This window comes from Lutzomyia longipalpis, chromosome 1 (assembly GCF_024334085.1).
Source record: "Lutzomyia longipalpis isolate SR_M1_2022 chromosome 1, ASM2433408v1".
In the NCBI taxonomy this organism is placed as follows: domain Eukaryota; kingdom Metazoa; phylum Arthropoda; class Insecta; order Diptera; family Psychodidae; genus Lutzomyia; species Lutzomyia longipalpis.
Window position 1 is genome coordinate 50200716 of NC_074707.1, and position 27057 is coordinate 50227772.

Genomic DNA, 27057 nt, shown 5'->3' on the forward strand with positions numbered 1-27057 from the left:
TTTTCACTCTATTTTCTCATCGTCCATTCACCGAAAAATATTTTGACGCCATGAGTGGGAAATTTTTTCATGAAAAAAAAAATAAATTTCTTTTACACAATCTCTTTTTTTTCTTCTCCTTCTTTGCCCGATGAATGATAATATTTTTTTTACAGATTGGCCACCACATCTTATATCATCCGATTGTGGCTATAAGCGCATATACACAGCGACTTAATCCACCAACACATCATACAATCCTTGAACCGCAATCTTCTCTTAACCCTTCCACTTCTTGCACATTCGCAGCATTTTGTCGCATAATTTCTTGCTGGTGAAGACAATCCACAGAGGGCAAAAGTTATTAGCTAAGGATTCGTGCGTAAATTAATCTTCTTCTGAAGATGTCTCAACTGCGAGCTTTTTTTTCTACATTGTACATAGCAAATGTAGGTAGCAAAGAAAAAGGGCCGAGAGAAAATAATCTCCGTGTATTGCGTATGTGACAGATCAAATGCATCCGAAAGAGGATTAGCATAAAATGGTCATTAAGTCTGAATGGTGTGTGCTTTTTTCCTGTGCGAGGTTGCAACACGCATGGTGCATGTGCGTTGTGGAAATGCTATATACTACTAAATAAAACCCATGCGGTGCCCATGAGGTAGCATAACGAAAGTGAAAGAGCTTATTCTCACTCACAGCGCAGTGGCAGCAGTTAAGACCGAATCATTTCTGTTGTATATACGAGCATAGAATTATTGGTGGCACTGAGAGTAAAGAAAATCCCCATCATGCGTGCTTTCTAACCCAAATACATAACATCACGATGGAGGAAAAAAATAATTCAATGTGTCAACGTACCACAACCACACCTGGAACACCTTGAACTCCACGATCAAACTTCTCGTTGAAGTTCATTGTTACACCAGTACAGGGTGGCACCACAGCACTGGTCGTCGTTACTCTGCACAACATCAACAGCATCTAATAGCGCAACACACGAGCTTTGCTTGCACAGAGGCACCTTCTGCAGAAGCTCTCGCGCGCGGATTTATACCATTGAGCACGATTTATCGTAACATTGTTTCTCTTTGCACTCAATGAGACATGAATGGAAGGAAAGTGCTAAACAGTCGAGATATTCTTGAGATTATTGACTTACATTACACATACATACACTGCACACAAGATGACTTAATCATGAGGATTTGCAATTATTACCCATAAAGCAATAAGAGAGAATTTCAAAAATCTCAAGTTCCCCCTTCCTTGCTGCAACTTTGTTTCTTATAGGATAACAAATATAGGAGGAAAATTTATGATCAAGAAGCATTTTAGATGTTTTTTATTGATAAATTAAATACTTCAATTTGCAAACAATGATAACACGTGCGGTGAAGAGCACGTTCAAGTAAAATTATAGTGAGTTTAAGTTTGATACTAAATAATTAATTTTCTTTTAATTTTACGTTGTCAAGGCATTTAATTAAACCAGAATGATCTGCGTGATTTTTTTGGTAATTTTATTTTATTTAATTTTGTAGGTATACTGCGTAAATACTGCGCAGTAAATGCATGGGCATGAATACTGGAGAGAAAATTTCAAGAAAATTGTATGGATAACTGCAGGAAAAAAATAATGAATACTGCATGATAAACTGCACGAAAACTGCCTATTTATGGCATAAGAAAGTCTATGAAATTTACGTGGTTAACTACATTTTAAATTATTTAAAATCTGCATGAAAAGATATAGAGAACTATAGGGGAGGGCGGGGCTAATAAAGTCACTTAAGGGCTTGGAAAAAGCCTAAAATATCATATTTCCTAGCTAGATAGAACAAAATGATCTGAGAAAGAGTTATAGGGCAGTAAATTTCCTAAAGAAACAGGCAATACATTTCGCTTTATCTATTTGGGAAATATGATATATTGAGCTTTTTCTTAACCCTTAAGTGACTTTATTAACCCCGGTCTCCCCTACATAATTAGCTGCACAGTTAACTGCTTGAAAACCGCATGATTTATTGCACAAAAAACAGCATAGATAACTGAATGAATAACTACATGATATACTGCACAATTAATTCTAGATTTAACTAAATAAATATTACACAGGCTACTGCATTATTTACTGCGTAACAAACTGCATGATTCTGAATAAAAATCTCTTATGAAAACTGCTTAAAAAATAAATTAAAAAATGAAAAACGTTTTAATAGTTTTTTTTATTAACATTTTAAAGAAGTTAAATCTTAACAGTTATTAACTAACCTCTGAATCTAAACTGCTAGTAAAAAATCCTTTAATAATGAACTTCCTGTTAATCTAGAAAGGTCACAGAGAATTTTAATTGGAAGAAAAAATAAAAAGAATGAAATGCAAAAAGTTTATTTGAAAATCTTTTGTTTTTAATTATTATTTTATATTTTATTATGAAAAAAAAATCATATAAACTTTATTTTCAGCTGACTTTGTAAAAATAGGTAAATGTAGCAAAATAGTTTAGAACTTTTGTAAGACTAAAAGTCTTTATATTATTTTTTGATTTTTTTTCCTTTTTTTTCAGGCAACACCTGGTCAAAGGTCAAATAAAAAAAAACGCAAAAAATTTAATATTTTTTTATTTATTCTAGAGTCAAATCTAATAAAAATATCTATTTATTCAATAAAAATATAACATTTTAACAAAACAATAAATTTATCTAAACTAAATTGGGTTAATGATGAATGATGATTAGTGATGAGCTTGAAAGTTTGAAGAGTGAAAAGTGTCTTTCAGTCTCTAAAATTGGATCACTTTTGTCATTCAAAATTACTTTCATTTGATAAAGAATGCTGCTGTGGAACAAACTGAAAGGAAAAGAATATTTTTTTAATTCTTTGAAAACCGTAGAAATGAAGTTTTCGTCAAAAGAAGAAAAACTTACGGATCATCAATCCAACAGAAATGAGAAATGTGAAATGGCAGTTGATGTCAAAGAGGTAGCCAATGATGTTGCTACCGGCAAATGTGCCTAAACGTCCAAACATTAGCGTTATGCACATCGCCATGGCCCTCATGTGTGTTGGGAAGAAGGCAACAACGGAGGAATTCACAACGGATATTGAAACGCCTGCAAACATGAGATGCATAGCCAGGAAGAGGATAGTTGCGCTGTGATTTGTCAGCCACATCAGAGACAATCCTACAAATGCTGAACTTCCCAAAAGACCAACTGTTGAATGAGGAAGAATTAATTTAAGAAATTTTAATAAACATTCATCTAGATTAGAAGCTCTATTTTGAGCTTTTTCTTCTTCTACTTTTTTTTTCTAAAATGATAACGGACCATCCTATTCTTAATGTCTTTTCTTTCTTTTCTTTCCTGTCTGTATTTCTGATCAAAATTCAGCAAAAAAAAAAGATTTCTGTTTGGCAAAGAATTTCTTTTCAGAAAAGAATTCAGAGACAATTTTCGGCTTTTTTCTCACACCAGGGAAGCTCAAATTAATCAAGAGCACCAATAGAAAAATTAACATAAATGAGAGATAAATTTTTGCAGAAAAAATGCGAATTTTCGCGCTGTTTTGGGCAAATTATTCAAAATCAATTTTCTTAACTGATGAAGATTTTTCTTTGCAAAAACTTGCTGGTTAGCTTTTGGTCAAAAGAATATTTTTTTGTGAAGAAGAAGAATGAATGATTTTTTGGAATAGAGAAGAACAAAATAAAGTAGTTTAGAAGCCCCAAGTGGAGGCGCCTGGTGAAAGCCCACGAAATATCTTACCAAGAAGAGTTCGCCTGCCGAAGTACTTAACGAGGAATCCAAGGATAATGTAGCCAACCACGTAGATGGTCCCGTAGAAGAGGTTGTAGACAAATGTATCCGTATCAATGGAGTCATCGCACACCTCCTCTTGTAGCTCCAAATGCGTCACATTTGGGGCAAAGTCGAGCATTTGGCAAACTGTTCGACTCTCCTCGGTTTTTGCTTGGAGAATACGATTAACAATTTCTGGAAACCACAAACCAACGCCAGCACATCTAAATTTTATACACCAAAAATAAATTAATTTTGTTCTCTTAATCCTCCTAATCTTGAGTATTTTGAGTATCTTGAGTAAATATTTGTTGAGGGGTTTTCTCTTCTTTTTTTTTCTCCATAGTTTGAGAAGAGAGGTGAAAACTTACGTGTAAAAGATCCCAAATTGAATAAGGCAGAAGACAACAAAACGAACGACGTAGGGGTAGGTAAATAGAGGAACTGTTTGATTCCACATTGACTTCAAACATCCCCCATTGTGCTGAATCCCTGAAGCTTCAGACGTGAGTTCCGTAATATCCATTTCAGCTAATTTCCCGCCAGAATTCTTCATGTGAATCCACTTCACCACAGCAAGAGCTTCTTCTGTTCTTCCCTAGAATGGCGAACGAAAGAGCAATGCCTCATTTTGTTAAAACTAAATCTCTCTCAGCATTTCCATACAAATATCTCATATGAGAGATTACAGGGGAATTGATAAATTATGCTTTTTTGCATAATTTTTACATAAACATTCTTTAGAATGTTTAGGATGTGAAAAAATGAGAAGTAATCTATGCCAGTTTGAGCGTCAAATTGCTAAAATATTCGGTCAAGATATTCAGCAATAATTTTGTCATGAATCGACAACTATAATAAATGCTTTGCTGTTCTTGTTTAGGAGTTAAAAATGAATGAATGAGAAATTCAAATTTCAGGTGTTAAACAATTTTGTAAAAAAATTGGCACGCTTCTTATACCAGAAAGCTTCTTGTAAGAATTAATTTTCTAGTCGTTCAGCGTAAATCTTTGATTAATTACAGAGCTAATAAAATGTCGTAGTGGGGTGAATAGGAACTCCCATAGAAATCACATTCTAGATCATTCAATAAAAAAAACTCATAAAGCTAAGAAAATTCAAAAATTAGAGGAATAAATTCTTGTAGCTTTAGCCTTTTTGTGGATTTTATTTACAAAGCTTTCAAATAAGAAATATTTTTATTTCTTATATATCTGTTTCAATTTACCCCTATTGATGGTATGTTTAAAACTTAATCCAAGGCTCAGTTTAGTATGCTCGGAAAATTTTCTAGGTTGACCCTGAGCGCATAAAAATGCATAAAAAGATTTTATTTGTCGCAAAAATTGAATGAATTCGGTTAGTAAGTCCTTAGAACTTTTTGTTCAAAAATTTAAGAATTTCGGTTGAGAATTTGACTTTTCTAAAATAAAATTAAAGTCAGAATTCGCGAAAGTTAAAGAAAAGTCCTGAAAATTCCTTCTAGAATAATTTTTAAAATTAATTGACTAAGAAATTAAACTAAAAAAAATCAATTTTATTATTTTTTCAAATTAATTTAATGATTAGTAATGTATTAGTAATTTTTTTGTTGAGAAATTATTACCTACATGAATAATTGGTTAAAAATTTAAAGCTATATAAAATTATATTCTGTATTAAAAAAATTGTTGTCAAATAAATGTATTTTAATTTTTCACAAATAATATCAATTTTCATAATTTATTCTTTTATAAAAACCAAAAAAATTATATTCTGGCGGTTCTACATGGATCAGTAGACCGAAAGATCTTAGGGTTAAGAGATGAGGTTAAAAAAATTGTCTCACATGAAGAAGTTTAAAAAAAATCTAAATAACTAACAATTTTTGATTAGAAAAAAAGTTTTAAATTTTACCTTATTTAAATTTTTCTGTGGTCCTTATATTTGGAATTTAAAGAACTTTTTAGAATAAACTTTCAACAAGAACTTAAAAGTTCTTTGATTTTCCTTAATCTTCCTAACTTTCCGAATTTTTTGTTGATTTTTTTTTAGCATTTTTCTTATATTCTTTCCCCTTATTTTGCACGTAACCAACTGATTGGAGCATAGCTTGCCCCATCTATTCTCTTCTCTGCTCTAAAATTCTCTACTCATCTGCCTAAAAATATAATTCTCAACCATTTCTCAACAAATCTTTCAATTTCTTGGAAAATTCTTCAAATAAAGAAGATTAAATAAATGGTGAAATATGAATAAGATTAATTTTAAGCGATTTATATACAAAATGGGTTTATTCACATTCCCAGCCTTGAGTCAAAAATTCTTAATTTTAATTTACAAAAGAGGGGAAATTGGGAGCATTGAACTGATCCTCAGGAAAGAAGGGAAAATTAGAGTTTTTTCTTCTTACCTGTGCTACGAGAAATTTGGGACTTTCGGGTAGGAGATTGAAGAGAACTGCCGCCAGGAGTCCCGGAAGTGTATGGAGGATTAACTGTAGGCGCCATGGGCGGAAGAAGAAACCATCGTAGATCTCAATTGACCACGTTTGGGGTAGAAGCCACCATCCCATGGCTGGGACAACGACGGCAGATAATCCAGCAAAGGTACACGTGAAGGTGATGACAGGATCGCGATTTTTTGTGCGATTCAACTCACCGAGATACGCATAGATTGCGGCAGATGGTCCAGAGATGCTGTCGAGTGGCAAAAGTGTGGGTGAAATTACCTCCATAAGGGGGAATAAAATTTACTAAAAAAAAAAATCAGACAGCCGTAAATCTGCCCAATCTGCCTCACCTAACGCCCGATAAGAAGCGCAAAATGACAAAGAGAGTAAAATTCTGCGCCACACTCGACAAGATCGTGACGATTGCGGTGCTGTAGAGGGTGATCATGATCATCTGTCTACGACCTCTTGTGTCTGCCAGGTAGCCCCAAAAGTGTGATGTGACCATTATTCCTGCAAAATGCAAATTTTCATTTTTTTTTCTGAAGGATTTTCTTCTTGGCAAACTTCCTCGCAATACGATCTTGATGGGATCTTGAGGTTGAATTGGTTTTTTTTTCTCTGGTAAATTCTCAAGTAGCTCAACGTGCCAAAAAATTCCAATCATTGGATTGGCAATGTAGCCCTGAGGGGGGAGATATGGGGGGGGGCATAATTGCGACGGATTGTTTTTCCGGCAAATTGTAAATTACCCAAAAAACTGATAGCGCTCAACAAGCCCTTATCAGCTGATGTGAGTTCAAGATCACACTGTGCTGCCGGCAGAAGCATGCCGATGCCCATCGTCTCGTTAATCACAGTCAGAAGGCACAGTCCAGCAGCAAAAACCACCAGTAGATGAACTCTTCCGAAACCTTTGAGTCAAGCCCCCAAAAAAAAATCCCCCAATTAATCTTCCTGAATTTTATTTTTTTTCTCTCTCTTAAAATTTCCAAACCTAACAGATCGAGAGCTTCATCGAGGGAAATTTTCTTCTCATCACATCCTTCTTTATCACATTTTTCACCTTCACCACCCAATTTCTCGTCAATTGTAAAAATAGCACGATCATTTGCCACCATTTCGCGATCCTTTTTTTTAAACTTAATATAACTTTCGCAAATTAATCCATTCAGTGCTCTCCTGGATACAGAAAATAACAACTGAAGGCGATCTACATTTCGCAGAAGAATTTATAATTTTCCAAGATCCAGCTACTGTGTGGGAGCAATCTTTAGCTGGTGATCCTCGTGCAAATTTGCACAGGGATCAAGAGCATCTTAGTAGCTCAGGCAGTACACGTAAAATTAACTATTTTATCGCAATTTATGATAATTGCTGTTAGGGATCGCAATTCAAGTAGTGGACTGTATTTATATTTTATTTCCAAAGTTAATCTACGGTGTGGGTGGGTGGCAAGGATGGCAAATAAATGAGTTGTATTAGGCAAATGAGGTCCAATGGCGAAAGTATGTGAGGGATTCTGGAACAAATTCTTCTGATTAAATTCTTTCTAAATGTGCTTCAAATTATTTTTACCTATTTTGTTAGCTAGCCGCTAATTATCCCTGCACGCCTATCGTTTGTCCTTTCTCAAATCCTATTAAAATTAATTCTAATTAGCTACATTCGTTCATTACATATATATATTATCTACCATTTTTACCTTTCTTCAATCAGCTATCTTAATCACTCAATATTTTTGCCATCCTTTGGCGCCGACAAATTCCTATGAAATCATTTAAACTATTACTACATATTCTTCATTATTTTGCATAGATATTTTCAAATTACTTACTTTTTTATATGATTTTCACAAATTTATCTTAGCGTCTCTTTGACTTCACTTATTTTTCTCTGCAAGAATACGCCTACTGCGATTAACTATAAACTAAACCTATCAATTTCCCCAAAGGAACTATAAGGGGCTATTCAATCCTCAACATTTCCCCCTTCTGGTGCACCTGCACCCACACCTTTTCTAAGAACTAACAATCATCATTTCTTATTTCTAAGTATCAATCTCCTTTTGAACATCCAATCGAGCCAGTATCGCTACAGGGCGATGATAAACTCCTTCCTTCGTCTGTACATTGGCCGAACGAATCTTCTTGTCCGGTCCGGGAAAAACATCAGTAATGCGGCCCATGGGCCATTTGTTGCGGGGCAATTGCGGATCACACACCACCACGATGTCTCCAATTCCGATCGGGGGGCAGGGATCATACCATTTTGTTCGCCGTGCCAACTCCGGTAGGTATTCACGGATCCAACGGCGCCAAAACAAATCAGCGAGATACTGCGCACGTCTCCATGCCTTCCGCATTATGAGATCGCGGTCCTCGAATGTGCCGATCGGTCGGTTGTCATCAGAATCTCCAGTATTGGGGATCAAAATTTGATTTGGAGTCAATGCAGTGTTGTCCTTTGGATCAACCGAAACATACGTCAAAGGTCGGCTGTTCAACGTATACTTCACTTCAGCAAACATCGTCAAAAGTTCCTCATCTGTTGGAACGTGATTTCGCAACAATTCCTTCAAAACCACTTTTACTGACCTCACCAAACGTTCCCATGATCCTCCCATGTGCGGTGATGAGGGTGGGTTGAAGCTGAATTTAATCTTCCTTGTAGAGCAAGCATCCGTCAGCTTATGAGATTCATCGAGAGCTTCATATAACTGGCGAAATTCATTGTCAGCTCCGATCAGATTTGTTCCATTGTCACAAAACATCTCCTTAATGGGTCCATGTGTGCTCTCCAGTCGTCGGATTGCCATAATAGTCGCATCAGTAGTCAGCGAATGAGCTACCTCCAAGTGTACAGCTCTTGTCGCCATACAAGTGAATAGGACGCCCCAACGCTTCTCGTGTCGTCTTCCTACTTTCACCATCAATGGTCCAAAATAATCAATTCCTGTTCGCTCGAAGGGATATGCTGTAGCACCCACACGAGCTTTGGGCAAAGCTGACATCTCAGGGACCCTTGGTTTGGCACGGAGATTCTTACAATGTTGGCAATTGTTCCAAGAACTTTTCACCGCCACACGAATCTTCGGTATCCAGTACTTCTCTCTCAATGTATTCACGACTTGTTCTCTGCCCTGGTGGTGATTCCTCACGTGGGCATCCATAATCAAAAGTTTTGTTGCCGGGTGTTTCGGGTCTAGAATTACAGGATATTTCTCAGTCAATTCGCTGTTAATCAGTCGAGAATTCATGCGCAAAATGCCATCGGAATCCAAGATGGGCGACAGTGTATACAATGGGCTCTTCTTTTCAATCAATTGTTTACCTTTCAGCGCCTCAATTTCGTCACAATATTTGGCTTGTTGGATCTCACGGAACCAATGTTTCTCAGCCTCAATCAAATCACTGACACTCAAAGGCAATTTTGTACACTTTCGGGGCTTTTCTCGAATTTTCTGCAGCCAAAACATCGCACACGATTTCACTGCAGCTGTCGCTCTAATCAAACGTGTCCAACGAGAAAACCTTTCAACGTTTGGCAGCAAGTCAAATGTCCTATCTTTCGAATAGGTGGGAATTGTCATACGACATTCGTCAAGGGGAATTTCTGTCACATTATTTTGAGGCCACTCCTTTTCGGGCAGTCTGAGGAATGGTGGCCCAGAAAACCACATCGAGGTAGTATTGAAGTCAAACTTGTTGTTCCTGGTTGCTAAATCTGCTGGATTTTCCGTTCCAGGAACCCAATTGCACAAGCGGGGTAGGTACCAAACATTTTCCTGTGGAACCTTTTTGTCCTCATCCGTCAATTTTACCAAATACCTCTTTTGTAGGTGGTCTTCCATCTTCGCGCAATATGCCTTTGCAAGTTCATCGTCCTGATCCAGCTTTTTCTCAACTGCATACAGTCTCTTCAATGCCATTTCTTTCGATGACGGGACACTTGGAGGATCCACCTGCTTCCATAGCAGGCCAGTTTCAAAGCGCCCATCCGGAGTTTTCTTTGTTGTTCGCTGCATAATTTCCAGTGCTCTCTTGTCTTCACGTGATAGCGCCTTTCCGGGCACTCCCGTATCATGAGACTCCATCACGAAAGTATTTTTCACCATTTCCATCAGTTCATCATGTCGCTCTACAATGGAATAGAGCTTTTCCTCAGCGGGAGGATTTTCAACACACATTTTGCCCATCACTACCCAACCCAGCAATGTACGGACAAGGTAAGGGGCATGCCATGGTCCCTTGATAATCTCCAAACTCGAGATAAGAGGCGTGTTGTCCAATCCAATCAATATCTCGGGTACGGCGTCCTCCATGGATTCTACCGGTGCTTCCGCGAGATGTTTCCAGTGGCTGGACAGTAAGGCAATGTCCACAGTTTGTTTTGGCAAAGTCAATTCTGCCACAGTGCGCACATTTTTCAACAAATAGCGCTTTGCACGAGGGAAAGTTCCCTGGATTCTGCACTCCACAATCCTTGAAGTCAGATCAGAACACATTTCCGGAACGGCTCCTTGCCATGTCAAAGGTGCATTGCGTCCAGTGACGCCCAATCGATCAGCCAACGATTGCTTCATCAAAGTAAGTGTAGATCCCTCATCCAGGAAAGCGTACACCTTAAATGTTCCATTTGGTCCCATAATATGAACGGGAAGAATTTTCATCAAAGTTTTATCCGGTATTGCCACGTGTGCCACTGTGTTGGCTGGAGGTGTCTCTGCCCCCTCCTGTGAAGGAGGCTCCTCTACTGTGACATTCAATGATTCATCTGTTGATGCATTTTGTACCACCGGGGAAGCATCCTTGTGAAGTAAAGTATGATGCGGTGCCTTGCAGTTGGGCTTCGAACATCCATCTTTAGCTTTGCAGTTTGTCGCTGAATGATTTGGCTTCAGACATCGGAAGCAAACCTTTTTATTTTTGGCGAGATTCCACCGATCTGCCACAGAAAGTTTCCCGAAGGTGTCGCATTTGTGAGGAGGGTGAGTCCCCTGGCAGAAAGCGCATATCGCTTTTGGTGCCTTTTCATTTTTCTGTTCTGTAACTGTAGCTACAGTTTTGCCTTTTTCTGGTTTCTTTTCCACACGTGTCGACTCTTGTACCTGGAGCCGGTAATTTGCCGCCTTGGCTTTGACGGAAATCCATGCAGAGAAAGTTCGCAGTCCCTGTGTTGGAGATCCTTTAGTGACGCAGAATTCCGACCACGAAATTTGCATGGCCAGAGGCAATTTCGGCAATAGCTCGTCCAAGAGCTGAGGATTATCGATGTAGCAACCTCGATTGAAGCGCACAACGGCAGCAACCATGTTTGAGAGAGCCACAGAGAGCTTAACCAAAGTCTCTGGCTTATCAGCTTTGACGGGTGGCATCGCTTTAATCTGAGCAATCATCGTCCTGATCAGGTGCTCAGGTTGTCCATATCTCTCCTCCAGCGATGACATAATCAAGTCCACATTTTCGGGTGAGTACAGCAAGAATCTCACTGTCTCTTTTGCCTCTCCTTGTAGGCATTTTTGCAACAAAGCAAGCTTTTCAGCACTCGCATATTGACACGTTGTCGTCAAATTCTCGTACCAGGCAAGAAACAATGGCCAATCCTGCACATTTCCATCAAATTTGTGAGCATCCGTACCCACCGATTGCCTCATCATAAGACGTTCCATCATTTGAACCATATCCTGATTCTGCTTGACGGGCTTTTGCTCCTTCCCGGCATTCACAGCCGCCTCCAGAGCGCATTGAAGGTCATCAGCTGACATAGTGACGATCTTCTGTTTTGGAACTTCCTCTTGATGCTCCTTTGATGAGTTCCGGAGTTTATCAAATCTCCCTAGAACCTCATCCAATTTGTCCTCCGACAAGTCAATCTGGTTATTTTGAGACGCTTTTTCAGTGTGATGGTTGAGCTCATCATTGCCCAACGGAGAATCTTCCTGTGCCTTGAGAAGACTACGACGCGTTTTCAAATTGCTGATTTCCAGCTTCAACATCTCCAATTCTAATTCTTTCTGCTTCCTCTCAGCATCAAGATCATCATTTTCCTCAAAACCATAGCGATTCGGAGGAACACCTTTATTTTGTCGTTTGCTCCTACGGGGCGCCATTTTGTCAAATCAATCAATGTACCACACACCGCAGATCCGTGGGTCGCTTTTTCGATCTTTGGGTCGATGGACCAATTGTTAGGGATCGCAATTCAAGTAGTGGACTGTATTTATATTTTATTTCCAAAGTTAATCTACGGTGTGGGTGGGTGGCAAGGATGGCAAATAAATGAGTTGTATTAGGCAAATGAGGTCCAATGGCGAAAGTATGTGAGGGATTCTGGAACAAATTCTTCTGATTAAATTCTTTCTAAATGTGCTTCAAATTATTTTTACCTATTTTGTTAGCTAGCCGCTAATTATCCCTGCACGCCTATCGTTTGTCCTTTCTCAAATCCTATTAAAATTAATTCTAATTAGCTACATTCGTTCATTACATATATATATTATCTACCATTTTTACCTTTCTTCAATCAGCTATCTTAATCACTCAATATTTTTGCCATCCTTTGGCGCCGACAAATTCCTATGAAATCATTTAAACTATTACTACATATTCTTCATTATTTTGCATAGATATTTTCAAATTACTTACTTTTTTATATGATTTTCACAAATTTATCTTAGCGTCTCTTTGACTTCACTTATTTTTCTCTGCAAGAATACGCCTACTGCGATTAACTATAAACTAAACCTATCAATTTCCCCAAAGGAACTATAAGGGGCTATTCAATCCTCAACAATTGCTCTAGAATAGCTAGAATAATTATTATTTTGGATCTAAAAAATAAAATAGATTTTGATCGCATTTAAAAAAAATCCTTTCGGAAAATGCGTTCTTTTCTGAAAAAAAAAAAAATATTCAGATATCGAATTCCTGGATTTGAAAGAACTGTGCAAATTTTAATAAAAATATCTTCACAATCAGTTTTTTTAGGGGAGACCGGGGTAAAAAAAGTCAGTTAAAAATTTTCAAATTCTAATTATTCCTAAGTTATAATTTGGAAAAATCTGAAAAAATTATGGTTAAAAGCCCTACCAACCTTTAATAATTGACTGTAATTTGGAGGTTATGCGATCAGTACTTTAACACTCGGAGGACTTTACTGGTACTTGCTACCAATTTGAACCTAAAAATCGTCACAGAATAAAATCTATTGGACTTATCTCGATGAATTTAGCATCTATATGTAGGAAATATTAATTACTTTAAGATAGCAGAAAGAAAATCTCGTGAAAAGTCTTTTCTTTGAAAGATAATTGAGGTCAAAGTCAGAATCCAACGTGGAGGATCAAATTGGTTGTAATTACCAGTCAAAATCCCATACATTTTAGCCATTGTTTTGAGGTTATGTTCGCCCATATTTCCCAAATAAAGTACTCTTGTTCACTTTTCTTCGCTGAAAATCATTAAATGTGGACTAATTTTATTGCCGGAAGTGACTAAAAAGTTATTTAAAGAATAAAAGTTTGTGATGATTTAGGCGCAATAATAAATTAAGTAAAACTGCAGCTAAAAAAGTCGGTTGTATTGGCAATTTTGCATCGATTCGACGCAATTTTATTCAGTGACGATTTTCTCAATTAAATATTCAGTAATTCGGTGTAGAAATGCTTGAAGGAGATCAAGAATTAGTGAAACTTTCGATCCTTGTTCAATAAACTGATTAATAATTAATTATTGAGCATATTTTATCAGCTGGTAGTTATTACCAATTTGATCCTCCGCGTTGTGTTAAATGTTGGGTCCTCCAAGTGTTAAGAGTTAAAAAAGAAAATAAATTTTTGGCGAATTTCCCAAACTTTTGCGTATTGAGAAAACTCATTTTCCGATATTTTTCCTTTAACAATTTTCCAATCTGATATTTTTTTTCACTAGCTGGGTTATGTCGAAAACGTTGCCAAGGTGTATTTTTCACTAACTTTTAATGATTTTTCTGAATAATTATATCTGAATCAAAACATACCCCTTGGTAAATCGTATCAACCCATGTAAATCATATCATTTGTTGCAAAATGGCGTGATTGAGAAAATCGCAAAATTCTCTGTTTTAGTGGATAGAAAAGTGAAATTCTTTGTCGCGGATCAAAAAGTGAGAAGTTTAGCTATCAACTACTATTAATCTCTCAGGTGGAAAATCCTTGGAAATGTCGGAAAATTCCAATGAGTTTATTCACCCCACTGGTGACTATATTTACCCGCCGAGTTTAAAAAAAAAGTCAGAAGTGGAAGGGTTCAGGAAAGGCTCGAATGCTCATATTTCCCGTGGAGATAGAGAAAAGCAGTCTGAGACAAAGTTGTAAGCCAGGAAATTTCCTATGAGAATGACCTATAGAGGAAATTTTCTTGCCCTTGGGGAATCCTGCAGATAAGGATTTATGCAAATTGACTTTTTTTTTACCCCGGTCTCCCCTACAGAACTGATTAAAGTCTTCTGGTTGACCACAAAATTGTAAAAATAATAAGAAAATTAATTTTTATAATTATACGTTTTTGTTTAGATAATTTTTAAAACAAATTAGGCTTAAAGTTTTTGAGCTTTTTAAACCTTTATCCCAATTTTTTATCCAAATGATTAGTTTTGCGGTGCACCGCAGCAACTAGAAGAATATTTTTCCCAAAAAAGTGTGCTCCACGAATGAAATTGTGTGGCAAAATCGCCTCATAATCATGATAATTGTTCCTAGGGATGTCACAGAGCTCATAAAGAATCGTGTGTATGCAATTAATCTCTCATTAAAAATGCATTTTGCTATCTAATTTAATTTTGTTGCGCTCCCACCACACACACATTCCGGGAGGTGGCAATAAACAAGATTATTTTCACTGGAAGATTTTGAATTTTAATAAATATTATTCTCTCTATTTGATCTATTTTTGTCTCTAATTGTGAATTAAATCTCTTTTTAATCCATTTATTGCAAAATATTCGTTGGTTGTTCGTTAAAATTTGAATTCTCGCGCCAAGAGCGCCATCTTAGTAAGCGGCTTTCTAAGATTCTGTTGTTTTTTTTTTGTGTGAAAAAAAGTTTGCGCAACACGAGGAAAAATGGGTGAGAAAATGTGAAAAATGTGGGAATTTTCGGTGATGATTATTTCTAATTTTTGGTCTATTCCGTCGGATTAGGGGATTTCTTCAAGGTACCCAAAGCTCGCAATTCAAAGCGCAAAGGAGGATGTGATTTCCTGCAGCCGACAAAGAAGCCCGGATTCTCAATGTGTCGTCCGGGATTGTTCAAGAAATCCTTCTACTGGAAAACTATTGAGGATCACAAGGCTCAAAATAGAGTTCAGCTACTGAGTGAAGCATCCAGCAATGATTTGTCGGGAAATCCCTCAGAGGAACCACCCAGAAGGGAGAATGAAGACGTTCTGAAGGAAGTCTTAGTGATGCCTTTGGAGAGTCCGGAAGAGCAGAAGCGGAGGAAGGTTTATGAGTACAGTGATCTTGTGGATGATTGTCGACAGAGAGTTCCCATGATGCTGGAAAAACTCAATAGATTGCTGGCCGAAGGGACAATCACTTCGAAATCTTCCTCTACATCTGCCCAGGATGCCAATACTACTACATCCACCTCAAATACAGACACACGTTGGCTGAATAATCTTCAGGTGGAAGATCAGAGTGTGACGTCATTTGATCTCGAGACTCAACTCCTAAATGAGATCACCGGTGGACGTCCGGACCTCCTGGATTGCATCCCAGCAGTGGGTACACCCTTGCAAACCCACATGGCCCCAGGTGGGCGAACGAATTACACAACAAATGAACCCCTAACTCCCCTCCTGGACATGATTGATACCAGCCTGACCAATTTCTGCTCCCTCCGTTCAAATAAAATTGATCTCGAGGAAGACGTCCGGAAAGCAGAGAGTCACTTCTCGTGGGACAATCGGGAAATTGAGGAGAGATCCTGCAGATTATTTTTTGACTTCCGAGACTTGGAGCCATTGGCTTTTTCCGGATTTCCTTCTAACACTTCTCTCGATTTATTCTAAATGAAATAAATTTTTTTTTACAAGACAAATTATTTCCGGAAGCTTCTTACTTTGTCGCAATGTTGAGGTTCTCCAGCTCAGCAATGACATCCATGTGCTTGAAGGCTTCCGGATGATTTGTAAAGGTGTCCAGGAGACGTTGCTTGGACGGAGATTCCTGCCCGTAGTACATTTGCAGCTGATTGGCCAGGCATTGTGCTTCCTGAGCACTAATCACGTTACTATCGTACTCCCCGCGCATCAGGATGATCCCTTTGTCCCGGAATTCGGTGTAGTGGACAATATTGAGGCATTCCGGGGCATTCTCCTTGTGCACCTGGTAGCACAGGAGCGGGGTGAAGTGCACGGAATTCGCAGCAAACTGAAGCATGATGAATTCAAAGCCCTGACTCCGTGGGATGGGCAGGATGAAGATGGGATGAGCTTTTGCCCTTTCCTGCTGCACATTGTACATCTCCGTTGGAATTGCTGCTGCAATGACATCCTTAGTCTTGTGATATTCCAACCAGATTGCCTGAATCTCCTCCGCCGACTTCCCCTCCACCAATTCCAGCTTCATAATCTCCTCCAATTTCTTATGCGGAATCTCCGCCTGTGCCTCAAGGGCTTTCTTTGGTTTCAGCAATTCACTGTACTTCCTCTCCTGCTCCTCCGGGGTGGCTTTCTTCGTGCCCTGGGTCTTCTCCAAAGTGTCTAGTCGCGAGAGAAACTCCTCCGGGGATGTTTTCTGGAGTTTAGCAATTTTCTCTGCATACTTCTCATAGTAGGGATTCTTCTCCTTCAGCTTCTCAACTGCTTCCTTTGCTCTATTGCTAGCTGACATGGCTATGCCACGAACTACAAACTGCCCTGGGAATCTTCGCAACACCAACATCCGGGAAATCGGTCTTTGGGGAATATTTTTCGTCTACTACGTGAGCCGTTGTGGCAAAATGTGAAATTTTTTTGAGGTTATGCGTGGACGGAAAATTTTTAATAAACAAGTTCCACAAAAAACCGTTAAAAATATGACAAAAATTCACATTAATTTAGCAAAATTATCCTTTTTCTTGAAGAAAAGAGTATTTAGGAAGAGTTCTCGCCACAGAGTACTCTTACATATAGGACATTGAGAATGGAACTGAACACGAAATCCTTGAATTATCTTCGGTTTCATGTGCCTTTTCAGGCAGGGAGCACAGAAGATGTGACCACAATTTGTGACGATTCCCTTCTCCTGAGTCTCCAGGCAAATTGGGCAATCGTACGAAGAACCAAATCGTTCTGATAAATTCTCTAAAAATTGAGAAAATAAAGAAATTCGTAAGAAAATGAAAAACAAAGTAACTCAAAAAGAATTTTTTTTCAGCTTCTTACCCCTTGATCTTAGGTTCTTCTTGGACATTATCAGTCAGGGGTACCTTTATGAATGATTTGTATTATTAAAACACTTTTATTAGCCTTTTAAAACGATTAAAATTAATAAAAATAACAGCGAATATTTTGAGGAAAATATCGGTAAAATTGACGTTTTCTTTTTGAAAATTTATTTGACAAGAGAAAGAAAAAGAAGAAGACTTCCTTTTTTGTGTTTACAAAATTCACATTAACCTTCTCTCCCCGTGACTTCCTGCCCAAATCCGTGGAAATGGCTACAATTTCGTCAAATGAGGAGCCTGGGCTGCAGCAGATTGACCTCATGAAGCTGAATCTGCAGCAATTGACGCAGCTAAAGAATCAGCTGGATCAGGTATAACCTCACTTTCTACTGTGTGTGGGTGGATTATTCACATTTTCCCCCATCCGGGGGGAGTTTTTCCAGGAACTGGGAGTATTCCAGGAGTCCCTGCAGACACTAAAGATGGCCAAGAGTAAATTTATGGGTTCCAAGGAGAGTTTGGAGCAATTTAAGCCTGAATGGAAGGATCAGGAGCAGCCTGTTCTCGTCCCACTCACCGGGAGCATGTACGTTCCGGGAATCATTAAGCAAGTGGATAATGTTATCATTGATGTTGGCACAGGGTACTATGCTGAAAAGGTAAGGAAATAGCTCTGTGTAGCCGATAGTTCCCGGAATAACGACTAAAAATCGCCTTTTTCAGGACGTTGCGGGAGCGAAGGATTACTTCAAGCGAAAAGTTGACTTTGTGCAGGAGCAGGTGGAGAAGATTGAGTTGTTGGGCTTTGAAAAATCCAAAATTCGCGATGCCATCATGGATGTGATGGAAATAAAGCTGGCAGCGCTTCAGAAGCCATCCTAAATTCGCCTAAGGAAGCATCAAAAACTCATCTTTCCTTCCATATCAAGGAAATCCTCTCACAATGCACACGATAAGATTACTAAATTACAGTTTATTCGCTTTGAAATGTCCCCCAAGAGATTAAATCTGCCCCAAGAAAAAAAAATCCCATCCTTGTGCAAAATCTATCCGGAAAGTGTCTCTTTGAGCTCTCCGGACGCCACGAGTTCCTTGATTATGTCCAAACCACCAATTAGTTCGCCTTTAGCATACACCTGGGGGTACGTTGGCCAATCCGAGAAGGTTTTCAGTCCCTGTCGTACGTCTTCATCTGTTAGAATGTCAAAGGTGTCGTAGGAGATGCTGCAAAGAGATGCAAATTGAGTTTTTTTCTTTTCAATCTCAAAATAGCCACAAAGGGCACGACCTCACTCACCCCGTTTCATTTACAATGGCAATGAGTTGCTTGGAGAAGCCACAGCGAGGGGCATCACGGGTACCCTTCATGAAAATCATCACCGGATGACGATTTATCAGTGCCCTCAATCTCTCTTCCAGCTTCTCCTTATCCGATGCCACAACTCCCACGAGCTTTGCACATTTAGCCGTAAAGGCAGCTATGTCCACACCATCAATTCTATCCACAGCACTCCCACCGCGGAAGAAGATAACCGTGGGAACAGCCTCAATTTGATGCTTCAGGGAGATTTCCGATAGTTCCTCCGCTGGGACACTAAGGAACTGCACATCAGCATATTCCGGCTTCCCTGCCAAGTCGGCGGCAACATCTGCAACTTGCTTGCACTGTTCCGCCGAATCGGCTGAGAAAATTGCCACAGAAAGCCGGGATGAGCTGCAAAGTGGTCAGAAAACATAACCTCAAATACGTTTGAAATTACACCATTTCAGCAAGTTTCCAAGATTCCCGTCTTACCTGATTAGTTTTGTGTACTCATCGGCGGTTGTTACACTCACAACACCCATTTTTCTAGAGATTTTATGTACTTTGATGGCTTTTGTGGAGGATTTTGGACAGGAATGAGATTTTTTGCTGCCTCAACTGCAATATTGAGATATCCTCAAAAAGTACTCAACTTCAAGTGAATGATTGAGTGTCGATATGGGGTTGTTCAATGAAGTAAAACAGGAGGGCGTTTTTGTCTTGAACTTTAACGAACTTTTTGTTTGTTTTTACAAAAATGCGATTTTATGGATTTTCTTCCAAATTTTATGGGCATAAAACACATTTTTGGAGCTCCTGGGGCACTTACGGGTACTCCTGAGCCCCCGGGGGCCCCTTGTGCGGAATTTTGGGCCTGCGGAAATTTTGACGGTTGGGTTTAAAGATTTGAAATTTTGACGGTTGGGGATTTTACACGCACTTTTTTTTCCCGGAAATGGATTTTCGCGAACTTTTGGAATTTTTGATGCCAAAAAATCAAAAGTTTCATCCTGGTCACAAAAAACACAATTTTCCTGGAAAATTCGGCGGAAAACTCGAGAAAATTGCGAAAAACTGAATGAATGAGAGAGACGGATAGCGCTGAAATGTATTTGTCTCATTTTCTCTTGAGAAAACACCAAAAATAGCAGTGGTGGTAGCTTTTGGAACTACTACATTTATGGCGCCAAATTCAAAAAATTTTAAAAATGTAAAAATTGTAGAAAAATATTTTTTGTAAAGAATTTTTATTGATAAATAAAAAATATATAAATAAAGTCGAATTTCCACATAATTTATTCTGTATCTTCTACTTAATTTCAATAATAAACTTCCGGCGTTATGGCTGAATAAGGGATGATCTGCATTTTCTCCCCAATTTCCTATTAGAGAGACGACTTCTTCCCCTTCTTGGGTGAAGAAAGTTAATTTACTGATGATGTTTGTTTGTTCCATTTTCTTCTGCAAAACATCCCCCAAAAATATCCCTTCCACACGGCCAATTTTCACCAAATAAAAATCCCCCCTTTTTGCATTTTAATTGAAAACATTGCGCGAGTTTTAACTCAACGGCTTTTACATATAATAGGGGATGGATGGAGTGGGGTGGGGTGGTGATGGATCTCGCACAAAAAGCACAAAATGCGGCGGTAAAGAAAAGAATCCTATGCGGAGGTGCGGGGGGTGGACTTATTGAGATATATATGTACATAAGTTGAGCGATGATTCGGTGGATTTTGTGAAAGAAATTAAAATTAAAATTAATTCTTTGCTGTGTGTGTTGGGAAAATTCGCCGGGGTTCATTTAGCTTTAGCCAATTCATCCGACCTTGCATCCCTCTTCCGCCATTAATTAAAATTTCCAGGAAATCCTCAACGGCGCTTTTTTTTCCTCATAGGCGTGGGCGTTCTTTTGAGGTATTATAGAGAATCGACAGCATCACATGTGAATGGTCTTAATTGGCTTTACAATTAGCCCAAAAGAGCAATGTTTTGTCGGTCACGTGGTTGAACTCTGTGCGGGGGTAGTTTTGTGGGGGTGCGTTAAAAAAAAAAGGGGAAGTTTGAGCATCGGAAGTTGGTTAAAATTTCCACCTCTTCTTCTTATTTTAGGGGAGAGGGTGGAGACAGGATAAGCTCTGTGCATCGGGAGTTAATAATTTGGTTGCAAAAAGCTCACTGAGAGACCTTTTAATTACCCTCTCGCGTTGGGGAATATTTTTACCATCATAAGACGCGCAAAGAAGGGCGCGAAAACTTAAGAAAAAAAGGAGAAACTTTTTCTTGCAACGAGTGAATTCAATTAGGCGCCGTTTTTTTTCTTTGCCCTGCATCGTTTGCCCAAACACCCCCTCAAAACCTCCCCTTGAGCCATTCGTCTTCTTCTTTCGCAAGGGGGGTGGGTGGTGTTTTATTAGAAAGTAATAAGGGTAAATATGCACAAGGAGCTTCCGTTTATCCTGTCTGGGACTAGCACAGCAGCGTCTGTTTATCCATTTTGGTGCTCGTCACGTTGTCAGAGAGAACGGAAGTTCACCCCCCACAAATAAACTCCCATCCGGGATGTTTTTAAGGCCATTGCACAGAAAACTTCTATGAAGGATAAACTCTACTCTGTGTGTATGTACAGACTGGGGTCCTTTGAGAGAGTACCTTCAGTGGCTGCATAGAGGTGGAAAGAAGGGAAAAATCATTTTAAATAATTCAATTTTATATTCACTTGACAATTCCTTTTACTTGTTTTGTGAATATAATTTTTGTGATTTTTGTCAAGCAGGCTTTTATGCTCAGCTCTTAAATATATTTTTCGTTTTCAGTGGAAATATTTATTTTAGCAGTAAAGCAAAATGTTATTTGGAATTTAGAATTTATGCCAAAATATATTTAAGAAAATTCTAAAAGGAAAATTTTGTAAAAAAAGAAAGTTAAAATGGAAATCTTTCTTGCACTTCTGTTTGTTTGAAGCTTTGAAATCTTTTTTTTTACAATTTCTTTCGCTTTTGATGAGTTCTTTATAATTTTTTTCCAAAGTTCTATAGTTTTCTGGATTTTCCTTACAATTTTAGCAAGCCTAAATCTATATATGTTAATTTTACAGAAAAAAAGCTCACAATATATAATGAAAAGCTCAAAGATAAATCATGAAAAAATATTGCAAAATTTAATTACTTCCAACCTTTACCGAGCATTTTAAAATGATTTTCCAGGAAAGCCCCTCAATAAGTTCAATAAAATGTGGATATTTTTTTAGTAACTGGCATTTTACCGCAAATTTCACATGGATAGGTGAGAGACTAATAAATCCATCGCTTTTTGGATAGAAGCCCTCATATTTGGCAATAAAATTTTATTAGTGATTTATTGAAAATTTATTCATAATGTCCATTTACCATAAATTTAATTAAATTATTTGATAATTTCACTAATAAATTGACTGATGAGCTTTTTTTCAATTTTACTTCACTCAATAAATATTATTTTACACATAATGAGAATTAATTGGACTAAAAACTCATACACATATAACGCATCACAGATATTTAATTAAATATCTTTGAAGCGGAATTTCTCGTAATACATATTCTATTGAACTTTCAATATAATTAATACTAAACAAGAGCTTTTTTATACAGTAGATGCTTCACATTACGACTGTTTTGTACTCTCAGTTTCCTTAATAGTTTTCCTGCAATTCTTTTAACGTTAAAACTCCCCAAAAACTACTTTAAAAATTAAGAAATAAAACAATTTCGCCACACCTTCATGTAAAGCGAATTAGTGACGTTATCTGGATGGTATTATCTGGGGTATACCACCGTACTCTAAATGCTATTTTATTGAGGTCTATTATATATGCATGGGAATTCGCCACACACTGTGTGAGCCTTTTGCCCAACATCTAACACAATATTTTAGTGGTGGATTTGGAACTAAAATAAGCTCTGTGTGGGAGGGGATGGGAAGCTTTTATGAATGTCAGTGCGATGTATTCGTATATGGCATAAATTTGGGATGGTGTGCTGGTGAAAAGGTGGTCCAAAAGATTGCCATCCATCCAAAATGGGAGCTTTGCGCACCGGCATTTAAATGAAAATAAGCTCAGAGCTTTCGCCATTCAATATAATTTAAATTAGTTGTATTCCTGTGGCTGCGCTATGGCTTCTAAATATACCCAAAACCCCCAAAATGCGGTGTTTGTCTTGCAAAACCAAAATCGAACACAATGATAAGCAATAAAATAGCTATTAGTGGTTTTATTGTATACCTTTAATTTACCTCCTTCTCCCACACCATCAGGAGCTCTATTGAGTTTGTGTTTTGCGGAGCTGATAGGGTGGTGGTTGCAATCAAAAACACATAGCTAAAAGAGAATTGGAGAGACTTTTGAGGTTTTCAAACGACACTAATTTCATGGCACAGTGAAGGAGAAGAGAGTTTGTGACGTGAAATGATTCAACTAATTATTCAACCATTGCTGCACCCTCGGGCTGTTTTTCTCACACCTTCTACCGTTTCTCTGAAGGAAACTTTCTTACTTTATAAGTACAAAAGCTCCATGAAAGAGCTTTTCATGACGAATTGTGAAAATCCTTTGAGATCCTCTCAATTTTGTGCTTGATCACATTTTTAAGGGGAGATTCCTAACTTAAATGGCTTATTGACAAATTAAAATTGAGGAGTATTCGTTGAGAAGAAGAAAATTTCGAAGAAAATCTTAAATTAAAAAAAAATTCTAGAGTATATAAAACTTTGTATATACATATCTATGTCACATACATAGATAACGCAGTCTTTTTGCCAAATTATTCATTGCTATCTCCACAGAAGTGAACTTTAAGTCAGTGAGATGTAAAAACAGCTAAATCTCTATGGCAGGAAAGAAGCTTTTAATGGTACAGAGGCTCACATTAAAGTCCATCTATAATAAATTATTTGGAATAAATTCATCTACTTGCCTTTTTCCCTTTTCTGCACATAAAAGATATGGGAGAAAGAACATGTTGGATTTGCTCCAACTTTGCTGAAAGCAAGATTTAAGTAAGAGATATGCCCTCGCCATCGTCAGCCAAAATAATTTTTGGTAAAAGTAATATAGTTACATTAAAAAAGGAAAAATATCTAACATATATATTTTAAATTTGAGGTGAAAACCTAGCGGTGAAAATATAGCAGAAACATTAATGGTTTAACCATAATTGAATATTGAGGTAATGTGCATACATAGACAGAGGAAAAAGCTTTTCTATGAGCTTGGGGCATTTAATTAAAATAAACATTAGAGAAAGAGATGAATTGAAGGTATATATACCGGGAGAATATACTTTCAAGGAGAATATTCTTTCGGGAAAACCACCCGGGAAAAAAGATGGAATATCCTTGGGGTTTGGAGATGTGAGGAAAAATGCAATTAACTGCAGAAACTGCAGCGAATAGGATCCTTACGGCAATTTTCCTCATATTGCAAGGACAATTGCTTCTATGGCTAAAAGCTCTTTGCCTTCTACCTACATACATATACATTCTCTCGGTCGTCACATCGTGTGCTTCTTGTTTCAAAGAGCTTTTCGTTGAGGTGAACAGCAAGATAAAGGGAAAACTTTTAAGATTTGGTCACAGAATTTTTCTTTCACGCAGCAAAACTCCGTAAATCAAATTGAAAAGTTTTCAATGATGGGTGGGCGAGAGGGAGGTGAATGTTTCTAAACACCTGATTTATATGTTAAATGTCACGTAATTGACTTACACAGCAATGATGGGGGGAGAGGGGGCAAGAAAGGAATATCAGCGGGTGGTTATTTTGGTGTTATTTCATCTCACACCACCCTCTTGTTGTCTTGGGGTGAGCTTTCGCCGGGAAAAGCCTCCAAAACCTATAAAGGCAGAAAGGGAGAAAAAATATAAACCCCAAATATATCGAAGAAAATTGTGGCGAGACAGAGAAATGTGAGACGGAGGGTGGATGGTGCGAGAAAGAAAAGAAAATCGCCCATTGATAGAGTCCAATTGTCGAGGGGGGAGCCTCCCTATCATTCCACGTCGTATTTCTCAATCCCCTCACCACGCCCCACCCTGTGAATGTCGCCCCTTTTGTTGTCCCGGCTGTCCCCCACAGCATTTTCCACATTGTGGAGGGAAAAACACAAGACATCTCAATACATAGCTCACAAGTGCTGGGAATTGACCCTCGCCAGATTTCTTCCTTAAATATAATACAGTGTCAATCATAAAATGGTCCACAATTTATTATTTTGCCTTTCACGTGGGGGATGAAAAGGCGCCCCCGTCTCCTGACCCCTCAAACAATGATCACAGAGAGTTTCTCGGCAGAAGGTGAAGAACATGATGGTGAAATAAATTGTCTATGAACCTTTTGCCACCATCCGCCCCCTTTCTCAATTTCCCCCATATCTCCCTCAACATTGTATATTGCTTCCTCCACCCTTTTGCAACCCCCTCCACCAGCACAACCAACACACCCCGCACATTTACAGTGAAATTGGAGTTGAAACTAAAGGAAATTTTGTAGATTAAATTTAGTTTTTCTCTTGAGAATCTCTTGAGAAAAGAATTAGAACTTATTTTTGAATTCTTCCAGAATAATTTTATATTTTAATTTTTTTTAATATATTCATATGAGAAGTATTTTCCGTTTCAATTTTTTTTAACTTTATAAAAATTTAATTTGAAAAAGTAAACCAGTTCCGTAGCACATAAGAAACCAGAAAAAAGCTTTTTGTAATATAATTTCTGAAGCTTCGAAAAAGAACAAGATCTCAGTGCCTAGAACAAAACGTTTGAGAAATCATTAAAATAATTCGATAGGACAATAGAAACCACAAAGAAGAAATGGCCAAGTGAATGTTAGAACATATAGAACATACGAAACCATTAATATTATACTTCACAAAAATTTAAAAAAATCAAAAATAACTTTGCAAAATATTAGAAACCAGAAAATTAATTTAAAAAAAAGCCAAAGCGTGTAAAATTGATAATAATGCCGTGAGAAATTTAAAATGTTAACCTCAAGTCATTTATTACACGTCATGTAATAAATAATTCTCGATTATTGTACCGGCACTTAACGTGTTAATCATTTCTAAAGCTTTTCATCTATGATTCTTTTGATATTAAAAGTTTTTTTTTCTTGAATTTTTTTTTATTCGAATTAATGTAATTTAGAAGAAATATAAAGAAATTTTAAATATATTTTTAGTTAATAAAGCATTTATTTAAGAATTTTTCTTTCCATTAAAAATGATAAAATTTAATAAAATAAATTTAGAAGGGTGGATTGCCAATAAATTTAATTTGCAGAAAAAAATCAATACATATGTAGCGCCCGACTCACTATCCAGCGAATATTAACCTGCTCATAGAGTGAGTACCCTTAGATTGGCGGTAACTGTAATGGCTGCCCACCCTTGGCAACGGCTTCTGCCTTTAGGTTACAAACCCTCAAATAGGCGAGAGAATATGAGAATCCACAAGAGAATGTAGGAGAGCACTGAGAGAGTAATTAGATGAGAAAATAGCAAAGAGTGCTGATGAGTGTAGAGAGTGGCAAGGAGTGCTGATGTGTGTAGAGAGAGAGTCAGTCAGAGCTCAGCCTTGTGTGGGAATGGCTGTGCGTGCAAAGTGCTCTGTAGTTTAGTTTGAGGACGAGGGTTGAGGTTACTAGAGGAGTTGACCAAAGCCCCTGTGGCGCCCCCCTATTCAGGGCGCCACAACATATAATTCTTTTGCTTTCTTATTGCAATTTCTTTTTAACAAATTAAGTAAATAATGCAAAATATTAAATTTTAGGACAAATATTTAATCTATAAAGTCAAGAACTTCAACTTGGCAGTGAATGTGACGAAGAAAACCGAAAAACTTGAACCGAAATTCCGCCAATTTTCTATTCCTATGAATAAATAGATGGGCTGGTGGCGGAAAAGACAAGAAGAGACCTCAGGGTGCCTTCTGGTGCGATGGTTCGATTGGGGTTGAGGTATGGCAGGAACAGGGGGAGAGCTATGGGTGGGTGTGGCACTGTCACACTCTAAATTGGAGCCCATCCATGGATAAACGCGATACACTTTATCATGATGAAGCTGCTCGTTATTTGGCCGCCTTTAAAATTTTATG

At 37.8% G+C, this 27057-nt stretch overlaps 6 protein-coding genes and 2 long non-coding RNA genes across 17 annotated transcripts; 3 read left to right on the top strand and 5 right to left on the bottom strand.

The window, feature by feature from the left end:
• Positions 1 to 2588: 2588 nt before the first annotated feature.
• LOC129788163 (synaptic vesicle glycoprotein 2A-like) lies at positions 2589 to 7451 on the bottom strand. The gene is made up of 8 exons (XM_055824210.1): positions 7212 to 7451; positions 6967 to 7128; positions 6565 to 6727; positions 6176 to 6461; positions 4154 to 4380; positions 3750 to 4006; positions 2910 to 3197; positions 2589 to 2832 (listed from the first exon to the last, which is right to left on the bottom strand). The coding sequence occupies exons 1-8, from the start codon at positions 7333 to 7335 to the stop codon at positions 2801 to 2803; spliced, it is 1539 nt and encodes a 512-aa protein (XP_055680185.1). The 5' UTR covers positions 7336 to 7451; the 3' UTR covers positions 2589 to 2800.
• A 167-nt stretch (positions 7452 to 7618) lies between these two features.
• On the bottom strand, positions 7619 to 9988 carry LOC129788162 (uncharacterized). 7 transcript variants are annotated; one of them, XR_008750304.1, is made up of 5 exons: positions 9548 to 9988; positions 8052 to 9418; positions 7920 to 7982; positions 7793 to 7853; positions 7619 to 7736 (listed from the first exon to the last, which is right to left on the bottom strand). XR_008750304.1 is itself a non-coding variant. In XM_055824209.1 (3 exons), exons 1-3 carry the CDS (start codon positions 9894 to 9896, stop codon positions 8265 to 8267), a joined length of 1404 nt encoding a protein of 467 aa, XP_055680184.1. In that variant the 5' UTR covers positions 9897 to 9988; the 3' UTR covers positions 7619 to 8264. The 7 variants fall into 7 exon arrangements, 2 of the variants coding, with proteins under 2 accessions (XP_055680184.1, XP_055680183.1); XR_008750305.1 differs by lacking the exon at positions 7793 to 7853 and having other exon boundaries at positions 7619 to 7792; positions 7920 to 8712; positions 8812 to 9418; XR_008750300.1 differs by having other exon boundaries at positions 8052 to 9988.
• LOC129788164 (uncharacterized) lies at positions 9856 to 12592 on the top strand. Of its 4 annotated transcripts, none has more exons than XR_008750310.1 (3): positions 9856 to 9900; positions 9962 to 9982; positions 10056 to 12592. It is a non-coding gene; the product is annotated as an uncharacterized LOC129788164 (long non-coding RNA). The 4 variants fall into 4 exon arrangements; XR_008750307.1 differs by having other exon boundaries at positions 9897 to 9982; positions 10056 to 11683; positions 11800 to 12592; XR_008750309.1 differs by having other exon boundaries at positions 9897 to 9982; positions 10056 to 11204; positions 11331 to 12592.
• Positions 12429 to 13008, bottom strand: LOC129788165 (uncharacterized). Its single transcript, XR_008750311.1, has 2 exons — positions 12862 to 13008; positions 12429 to 12792 (listed from the first exon to the last, which is right to left on the bottom strand). It is a non-coding gene; the product is annotated as an uncharacterized LOC129788165 (long non-coding RNA).
• A 2254-nt stretch (positions 13009 to 15262) lies between these two features.
• On the top strand, positions 15263 to 16298 carry LOC129788172 (uncharacterized). Its single transcript, XM_055824219.1, has 2 exons — positions 15263 to 15320; positions 15395 to 16298. Exons 1-2 carry the CDS (start codon positions 15317 to 15319, stop codon positions 16264 to 16266), a joined length of 876 nt encoding a protein of 291 aa, XP_055680194.1. The 5' UTR covers positions 15263 to 15316; the 3' UTR covers positions 16267 to 16298.
• On the bottom strand, positions 16234 to 17140 carry LOC129788173 (ATP synthase mitochondrial F1 complex assembly factor 1). Its single transcript, XM_055824220.1, has one exon. The coding sequence runs from the start codon at positions 17138 to 17140 to the stop codon at positions 16313 to 16315; it is 828 nt and encodes a 275-aa protein (XP_055680195.1). The 3' UTR covers positions 16234 to 16312.
• Positions 17141 to 17803: 663 nt separating this feature from the next.
• On the top strand, positions 17804 to 18616 carry LOC129788176 (probable prefoldin subunit 5). Its single transcript, XM_055824223.1, has 3 exons — positions 17804 to 17995; positions 18068 to 18283; positions 18348 to 18616. Exons 1-3 carry the CDS (start codon positions 17894 to 17896, stop codon positions 18504 to 18506), a joined length of 477 nt encoding a protein of 158 aa, XP_055680198.1. The 5' UTR covers positions 17804 to 17893; the 3' UTR covers positions 18507 to 18616.
• On the bottom strand, positions 18578 to 19580 carry LOC129788175 (glutaredoxin 3). Its single transcript, XM_055824222.1, has 3 exons — positions 19420 to 19580; positions 18922 to 19338; positions 18578 to 18848 (listed from the first exon to the last, which is right to left on the bottom strand). The coding sequence occupies exons 1-3, from the start codon at positions 19467 to 19469 to the stop codon at positions 18671 to 18673; spliced, it is 645 nt and encodes a 214-aa protein (XP_055680197.1). The 5' UTR covers positions 19470 to 19580; the 3' UTR covers positions 18578 to 18670.
• Between the last annotated feature and the right edge of the window lie 7477 nt (positions 19581 to 27057).